The following is a 10,217-nucleotide window of genomic DNA, read 5'->3' on the forward strand; positions in this document are numbered from 1 at the left end:
GCTTCGTGATCAAAGCTCAAGCGCTCGATATTGTACTAAAAAGGGAAGTTTTTAGTGCAATCCTTCCAGGGAGTTTCTAGAAGAAGAGTGGACGTAGGCGGGTTGGCCGAACCACTTAAAAATCTCTCTCGCATTTACTTTCTGTATTTATCTCTCGCTAACCTCTCGATTGCACTGCACATAAACACACCTCTCGAACTAACTCAAACTCGTGCTAACTAAAAGGGGATAACATTTCCGCTGCGCATAAAACTTTGTCTTCTCCTCGTGAGGTATCGAACCTAAACATCCTAAGTTCAATACACACGAGAGGTTGAAAAGATTTGCAAAATCTTATACAAGTCTATTCACCCCCCCCCTTCTAGACTTGTACCCCATCCCCTTGGGACCAACACACGTATATACATGCATCTCAAAGAAAGCAAAAGATTGTCACCTTTTTTTACTTGGGCGCATGACTTACAACTTGTTTAAAATCTCTATGTTTTAAAAAAAAATCGTGTAAAAGTACACGTATATCCGCACACCTCAAAGAAAGCAAAAGATTATCAACTTTTTTACGCATATATCCATAGCTCAAACCAAGCAAAAGATTTCCAATTTTTTTAATCTCTCTTTACGTGAGCTGAAGGTTAATACATACAGAAAAAAAATATTATTCATCTTCCTACTTGATAATTTTTTTTTTCAAAACAGGTTATTGATCAAGTGATCTGTTGCTCATTTGTTTGAGTCAATTTCGATAGCCGCACTTCTCAAACTGTGAGTTAAAAATTACACCTTTGCACACCTATTTTAATTGTAAAAACTAATTTCTATTCTTACAAAATTATTTATATTTATATTCATTTATGCTTATTTATTTATTTATGTCGCATTTAGCCATTTAGGTGGAATTTAGTTTGCTTCTCAGCAAATATTGAGCAAGTTATCTACTACTCATTTGTTTAATAATTTAAACCCCTACAACAAACAACAATAAAGACAATTAATTATGAAAGTTCATATATGAATTTCAATAATGCTATGATACTTGATACAAATTTAATGCACAAGTCCAAAGTTTACATATAACGTATGGAAGTTAATTCATCATTATTGATATAACAACAGTTATCCCATTAGTAAACAAAAACATTAGTCTATCAAATAGACAAGAACTAAGCATATAAATTTACCAATTCAAATATGCATTCTAAGATTCTAATAAAATTGATAAAAGAAAAGGAAACCGTTATTGAAAAAGATATAGTACAAACTCTAAAAGCATATAAACTCAAAAAACTCACAAGGCATATAATAGAGACTATGAAAGCCAGTCAATCCCAAAAAATCATAAATTCAAGATTCAAGTCTTTGACAATTAATAGTATATTAAAAATCCATAAATTCGTAAAACAAAAAAAAAATTTAAGTCAATTTTATTTTATTTTTTCTTTTTTCATAATTTAAGATTTTCACACTATATTTATGAAGAAACAATCTTCAAAGCACCACATCGGTTTTAAGATTGAAAGGAAAAACTGTATCCGTATATCCATTCTTCTAATAGATCGCGACAGAAAATAGTAGGAGAGTACTGTAAATAAATCAATNAAAATATTTCGAATATAAATGATAAATCCGAAAATAAAAATATGTAAATGGAAATAGAAAGATCCAAATCGCGTATAACACATTTTCCTTAAAACCGATTCGCTACCTCCCATGTTGCTAGGAGCGTTGTAGTGTCGGTCTCCCAAGATAAAATGATTAACAATAATATAGTTGAACACTCAACCAATATTATTTTTAGCGAAGTAGAACAAGGAGTCAAGGATTGAACAAAAGGTTTGTATCTCCTCAACACTCAACTATCTTGGATTATTTAACCACAACTTGTAAATTAATCCAAATAGTAATACAAATAGAAGGGATTCACTACCTTAAATTATTCAACCATAGCTTGTGAATTAATCCAAGTAATAATAAAAAGAAAGAAAATTTGAACAAGAGATTTCCACTTATTTCTCTCTTTTCTGCCGAAAATGAAGAGAAAACCATTTGTTTCTCTTCTTTCATTTCCCCACGGCAGCTTCTCTCTTTCTCCTCGTTAATCCCTCTATCTCTCTTCTCTTCTCCTTATTTTTTCTTCTAACATAACCCATATAGATAAATATGATGGATTCTAGCTAGCAAGAAAGACAAGAGAATAAGACAAAAAAATTTTTTGAATGGAGTCAAGCTTTGGAGATGGTGATCCGGCGTGGGAAGAACTCAAAGGAAAGAGGGAGACAAAACATTCCCCATTCCAACAATTCCATCTTTCCACCGAAAATATAATAATAATAATAATAATAATAATAATAATAATAATAATAATATTTAAAAAAATAATAATACTAATAATAATAATAATATAATAATAATAATAATATATTATAACATTTTCACATTTTTTTTACCTACAATTAAAACTGCTCACTAGCAAGCATTAAGTTTGTGAATAGCTAAAAGATCTGCCACAGAATAACGACAAGATTATCATTAATCATATGTTAAAAAAAAATTACGATTAATCACAACAAATTAACCGTCAACAATAAGCAAATCATATTCAATCACAACAATATTCAGAACCAAATCATAACTTCATTTTGAGAGATCAAATCATAAAATCATCTCCATTAACAATAATAAAAGAAAAAGAAAATATTAATTAAACAAAATTAAATGAGTCAACTAGAGCAATAATACCTTAGTCGCGTAGAGGTTTAGAGGCAGTAGAGTACTCACTGAGCAGGTTGATCGCTGTCGTGGTCTCATGGAGCAGGACTGGTGGAGGACTCGCTTTTCGCCACGCCCGTTGGTGAGATTCGCTGGTCGAGGTCTGCGTCTGTGAGAATGAGAGAACTAAATCGCACTTTTGTGAGAGCGCGAGATATGCCGTGAGCGTTCATTGACCGTGAGAGTGAGAGTGAGAGAGTTAGGCTTATACATGGAAAATTTCTTGAAATATATACAAATATGCCTATTCCTTTGGAATCACCGCCAGTGACCTTCGTTTGACCGTCAAGGCGACGGCGGAGCTACGCTTGCTCGACCGGCGAGACGGGCCTAACAAATTGGTGATTGTTCGGATCAACTGCTTAGTTCGGGACTTTGGCATGCGTTGACGATAATGTGCGTTGGCGGATCAGGCCTGCCTACTCACTTTAAGCGGTGTCATCGGCGCTGAAGGATCAGGCCTGTCTCCTATCTGGCCTTAACTCTGGATGGTTGAGGTTGTTGAAATGTCGGTACTAGGGCTTGGCAATAGCGATTAGTGTTCTTGCTTCCCACTATCGACCCGACTGGCGACCTCTCTCTCCTAGCGGTCTGCATTTCTCTCTCTCTCTCCTAGCGGTCGGCATTTGTCTCTCTTCCTTTGCAGTTATCTCCGTTGAATGTGGATATCTATAGAAAGGATATGGCTAAAGAATGAACATGATGAAGGGCAATACTTGGTCGGGTATGGGCCATTTCTACAAGCGTTAGCCATATATTAAAATGGACCTATTTTCCTCCTTGGAATAAAAGCATTAGGAAAAAAAATTAAATTCTCACATTATTTTTTTCCAAAAATTATTTCTCACATCATTAAAACACTTAGTTGTTGTCTTATTGATGTGAAGTAGTCATTTATTGTGTTTTATCACGTTTTCAGTTCTGGGACCTTTCTCTACAACTTTATTCAATGAGTTGTGGTTTTTTACGTTTGACTTAGTTCAACCATGCAATCCTTTTCGAAAAGCCGTGCACGCTTTACGCCTGAAGAAATTCGTGAGCGTAAAAGAAATAAAAATAAACAATCATGGAAACAACTGTCATCACAACAACAAATTCCAAATGAAATGCAATGTTTAAACCCTCAGAACGCGTCTGAACAACCACCACGTCCTTCACCTCTGCCATGTAATACAGGTGCTGAACAACTAAATTGATATTAACAATAACTTTATAAATTTTTTTACACTGTACTAATTGTCGTAACTCTTTTTTTTTTCTTTTTTTACACTGTACTAATTGTCGTAACTCTTTTTTTTTTCCTGGTTTATTGTACGGTGACATTATTCATCTGTTTTTTTTTCCTGGTTTATTGTACGGTGACATTATTCATCTGTGTATGTGCCATTTGGGACAATGCGGTGACATTATTCATCTGTGTATGTGCCATTTGGGACAATGCGCACATAAATTCACCAATTATAATCCTTTGCTTATAAATCCACATAATCTATACATAATGAATGATGAAAGCCATGTCCTCTCATTATTTATTGGTTAACGCCGTGGAACAATAGAACCGTTTGTGTTGCCTGCTATTCCTGACTGTATTTATTGTGGCGCTAGACGCATTCAGTATGAGCCACCTGCTTTTTGCTGTTGCAAGGGAGAAGTTATACTTGTATCAAACGAAATGCCTTTGGTGTTGAAAAACCTGTACACTGGAGTTGATGATGCTTCAAAGAATTTTCGTACATGTGTTAGGACTTATAACAACACATTTGCTTTTACTTCGCTTGGCATTCATCAGTATGATAAAAATCTTTGTAAGCGTAATAAAGGCATATATACGTTCAAAGTTCAAGGGCAAATGTATCATTTTATCAATGACTTATTGCCTGATGGTTGTCCGCCGCGCAATTTGCAACTCTATTTTTATGACACTGACCATGAAATTCAAAATCCAGTTGAAAGTGTTGCTAGATTGGAAGAGAACATTGTCAAAGCTTTGATAGAAGTCATGTCTTGCAATCCATACACAAATTTCTTTAGAAGTCTTAAGGATGTTGTTCACTCTGATGACTTTAGTATTTTGTTGAACTCTTCACCTTCATTGGATCAAAGACTTTATAATTCGCCAACTGCTTCTCAAGTTGCTGCTGTATGGATTGAAGACTATGATGGAGTTGAAGATAATAGGAATATTAGGGTATATGCACATTGTGGTCGGTCACAAAATATTCAATACTATTATGGTTGTTATGATCCATTACAATACCCTTTGTTATTCCCATTTGGTGATGTTGGATGGCATGAGGGTATTCAAAGAGCCTTGCAATCAAGGAATTTAACGATATTGAGGAGTGCTTCCTACCTTCTCGAAACACCGCTTCCTCTGTTCGAATTAGATCATCAACAGATAATTGAGTGTTTGCATTAATAGATAAAGAATTTACAACCTCTTGGTTATGTAAATTCTTTATCTATTAATGCCAACACTCAATTATCTGTTGATGATCTAATTCGAACAGAGGAAGCGGTGTTTCGAGAAGGTAGGATGCACTCCTCAATATCGTGCAGAGAATATTATGCATACAAATTTCAGGTTCGAGCAAGTGATAATTCTCTATTATTACATACTGGAAGATTATTTCAGCAATTTATTGTTGACATATATATTAAAGTTGAAACAAAAAGGCTAGATTATTTTAGGAAAAAACAACAGTTGTTTAGGTCTGAAAACTTTCAAGGCCTCGTTGATAGCGTTGGAACGGGTGCTGTGTTTGGTAATGAGGTCGGACGCAGAGTTATTTTGCCATCGTCATTCATTGGAGGTCCTAGAGATATGCGTGGTCGATATATGGATGCAATGTCCCTTGTCCAAAACTTTGGCAAACCTGATATATTTTTAACCATGACATGTAACCCTAATTGGCCTGAAATTAAAGGGCTTTTGCAATACAATGACGACGCACAAAAGAGAGGATTGCCACATGCTCATTTCCTTATTATTCTAAAAGACAAATGTCATGCAATGTCTCCTTCTTTTGTTGATAATTTTGTATCGGCAGAAATACCAGATAAACATCTTCAACCTGCATTGTACGATCTTGTAAAAAAACATATGGTTCATGGTCCTTGTGGTTTTCTTAATCCAAATTGCCCTTGCATGACACAAATGAAATGCAAATCCGCACCTACTTGTAAAAGTAAATACCCCAAACTATTTAGCGATGCCACTGAGTTTGCTGATGACTCTTACCCTATTTATAAGAGACGCAATACACCTTTTTTGGTTCATGTTAAAGGGTTTAATCTTGATAATAGATGGATAGTGCCTTATAATCCCCAGTTATTACTTAAGTTTGAGTGCCATATAAATGTGGAAGTCTGTGCTAGTATTAAGTCTGTGAAGTACATTTATAAATATATTTACAAAGGCCATGATAGAGTAAGCATGACTTTGAGTGATAACACTGATGATCGTGTGATTGATGAAATTAAAGAATACCAAAATGCAAGATGGATCTCGCCCCCTGAAGCTGCATGGCGCATATTTGGATTTGCAATTGCAGAGATGAAGCCTGCTGTTATACAGTTGCAGATACATTTAGAAAACTCACAATATATCAATTTTTATGGCCATGAAAGGATAACCTACATAGTAAGTAGAGAAGAGTCGTCTCGTACTATGTTAACTGAATTCTTTGCAATGAATCTTTCAAGTGATTTTGCAAGAACTTTGAACTTGCTTTATGTAGAATTCCCTTGCCATTTTGTTTGGTGTAAGTCAAGCAAGTCTTGGAAACCTCGAAAACGGCTTACAGTTATAGGCAGACTTGTTTCTGTTAATCCAACTGAGGGAGAACGGTATTATCTACGACTGTTATTAATGAATGTCAGGGCACCAACTTCGTTTGATTGTTTAAGAACTGTCAATGGTCAAATCACTTCATCTTTTCGTGATGCTGCTGAGAAACTAGGATTACTTGCAGGAGATTTCATTGTTGAGCCAATGAATACTATGCATATTATGTACCTAGAAAATAATGTTGAATTTTTAAAGGGTTTCGAAAACATGTGGTAACAGTTTAGTTAAGCCATATTTCCGCCATTCCTAACAAACTATTTGTATTTCCGTATTCCATTTCAAAGTGTTTTTCGACATCAATAACTTATCGATCATTTAAACTTGCAACAAACAACTTTATTTTTGTTTAAATTGAAACTTTATTTATTCTACAAAATTTACAATCTATATCAAGTGGTGCATGATATAGATATTTTTAAAGTTATATGCTTCAAAGAAGAAAATATTAAAAAAACAAAATATGCTTACACATAATTTTAAAATGGTTTTGATAATTATTACGTAAAATATTAAAGTAACCATATATACAGTTGTTTTTTTTTGTCCCAAAAATTAAAACTGGAACCCTTAATTACAAGCAAATGTTAAAGTAACAACATATTGAAAAAAACTGAAAAATATGTTTATACATAATAAACTGTTGGCATTTTTCGAGAAAGGGAGGACAAACCAAGAAAACATAAGCCCATGAATAAGAAATTAAAGTTTCATTGGGTTAAATTAGTTAATTTGTTACATATTAATGGTACACGTACTTTCAAATTTATACACATCGTAATTTTTTTTAAAAAAATATATGCTCGTTATATTTTAGTCCTTTGTGAAATCCATTTGAACAGTAAAACTTTGTAAACATTTGCACATAATATTACTTCTAATTCCCTCCCTTCACCTAAAATCGTTAATCCATACACAAACAAACTAATTTAGATTGGTCAAAAAATAGAATTATATAGAGTATAATTGCATGATAATTATAAATTTATGTTGTATTATTGGAATCTAGAAAATCATTCTGTACAAACTCTAACACTTCATCTATTTCTTCAGGCATTAATTCGGAAATATCAGGAAGTGTATGACTTTGCAACGAACTCTTATGAATTGTTGAATTAAAGTATGACAAGTTTCTATACCTTTTTTTTTTGAGCTATTCCTGTCACATTTGTCTCTAAGTCTTATTGTTGTCTCACCCAACTCAACATTTGGGTTTTGTATTATCAATTTTTTCTTATCTTCCAACTCTTCAATCACTCTTTTTAGCTCGCTTTCGTCTTGGATTCCGCCAAATTCCTACAAAATAATTTGTTATTTCTCCTTAAATAATATAAGGCTGATAAATAAGCATTACTTAATTACCTTGACGTTTTTTAATAACCTCTCCAAACTCACGAGTTTTTGTTGAGGCCAGTACAAAATTCCTAATTCTTTATNTGAGGCCAGTACAAAATTCCTAATTCTTTATACCTTTTCTTTAAAATTGCTCGACCAACATGTAGTTCATCTGCAGCTTGATCAACGGTCATATAAAAATATTTAGAAAGAAATTCTAAAGTTAATGTATTAGGCCAGTACACTTGGCAATCGTGCCAAATTTTAAATCAATTATGTTGGCTAATTGTCCAAGTGTGACAAAAGTAAAACAGTTAAAAAGTTATTATATGTAAATATAGCCCAACCATGAGGTGTTTATGTGAGGTTGTCACAAGCGCAATAGTTCTTTTTCGGATGTCATTAATCATGCTAAATTTATCCCAAAAAAAAAAACAAATTCACACGCGAAGTTCAAAAGTAAAATGGAATCCTAAAACCATTTGGTTGATAGATCATTTGTTTGGTTTTCAGCCGAATATAGGAAATAAAGAGATGTTATGATTATAATTTGCTTCTATTTTTTCAAATACTTAAAACTGCAGTTCATAAGGAACAAGGTAAACATATACTTTACGTATATACCACATCTATAGCTAAGATTATCTCCTTCCATTTTTCAGTGGATGGTTTATACACCACCGTTGGTGGTTAATATGAATTTTCTATTTCTCAAGTTTTTAACATACCTATATCACTCCGATAATGGATATTATTCCTCACCTGATTTCATTCTTACGTCTCTCAATTGAACATTTTCGTTATTAGTGAAGAGAATTCTATATTTCACCTTTGATGGTTATTTTTGTTTACATTTGAACGACTTGTTATTGAATTTTCAAGAGTTCGCACTATAAAACAGGAAATATTTTCATTATTAAAATAATATTAAGTGCAGGAAAGCGACATTGTATCTTCATTCTTAGTTTTTGGGAGAGGATTACCAGAAACATAAGATGAGCTCGCAAGAGGAGCATAGTAAGAAAGTTCCGTCAAATTTCGATACTTTCTCTTCTTAAAGTATGAAACTTCAAGTTTATTTCTTTCTATGCCTGATTGAAGATTAGGATCCTTTAACATTTGCTCCCTTTGATTTTCTAGCTTATTTATAATTTCTCTATGATCAGTATTCCCTTGGACATTTTTTGCTAATCGCTCCAAGGTACGCAGCTTCTTATATGGAAATTCATCAATTCCAACCTTCTTACATATCTTCTTCAAAGAAGCTTCCTTAATCTTTAACTCTTTCACCGCTTGATTCATAGGCAGATGGAAGTATTTAGAAACCATTTCAAAATTCCAAAGTCCTTTGGATGGTCTGTGGAAGTATTTAGAAACCATTTCAAAATTCCAAAGTCCTTTGGATGGTCTGGTATCATTCCCTATAACTACGATTGAAATTTCTTCAACATTTACAGCTTTGGTAGTTTCAACATCTGCAACAAATATATATATATATACACACACACATATATATTATGAATACAATATATATATATATACACACACACATATATATTATGAATACAACTACAGATAAAGAAGAACAATAATTACATCTTTATCTGTAGTTGTATACACACATATAACAATAATTACATCTTTATCTGTAGTTGTATACACACATATATCAATAATTACATCTTTATCTGTAGTTGTATACACACATATATATTATGAATACAACTACAGATAAAGATGAACAATAATTACATCTTTATCTGTAGTCTTTATCTGTAGTTGTATACACACATATATATTATGAATACTCTTTATCTGTAGTTGTATACACACATATATATTATGAATACAACTACAGATAAAGAGTATACACACATATATATTATGAATACAACTACAGATAAAGATGATACACACATATATATTATGAATACAACTACAGATAAAGATGAACAATAATTACATCTTTATCTGTAGTTGTATTCATAATATATATATATATATATTGATGGATCTCAGCGCTGCACTATGCTTACTTAGTTCTTTGGCTAACTGGTTGCCATATCCTTCCTAAAACCAATTGGTGATAGGTAGGTGGACTAATACCATTTAACCACATCCCTACATGGTAAGCCACCGGCCAACCTCCCAGCACCTGCATCAACCTTTGATCACCAAGCCCAGCCAAGCCCAGCTAGGCATGCTACGCGCCCAACAATCCCCTCTTGAGACTTGGACTTGGCACGACCTACGCCCACATCCCACCTCG

The 10,217-nt window shown here is 33.4% G+C and overlaps 1 protein-coding gene across 1 annotated transcript; it reads right to left on the minus strand.

Annotated features, from left to right (window-relative positions):
• Positions 1 to 8,875: 8,875 nt before the first annotated feature.
• On the minus strand, positions 8,876 to 9,328 carry LOC116010930 (protein RKD1-like). Its single transcript, XM_031250423.1, has one exon. It carries the CDS (start codon positions 9,326 to 9,328, stop codon positions 8,876 to 8,878), a length of 453 nt encoding a protein of 150 aa, XP_031106283.1.
• Positions 9,329 to 10,217: the final 889 nt, after the last annotated feature.

The sequence above is a fragment of the Ipomoea triloba genome, chromosome 2 (genome assembly GCF_003576645.1).
Source record: "Ipomoea triloba cultivar NCNSP0323 chromosome 2, ASM357664v1".
Lineage (NCBI taxonomy): Eukaryota > Viridiplantae > Streptophyta > Magnoliopsida > Solanales > Convolvulaceae > Ipomoea > Ipomoea triloba.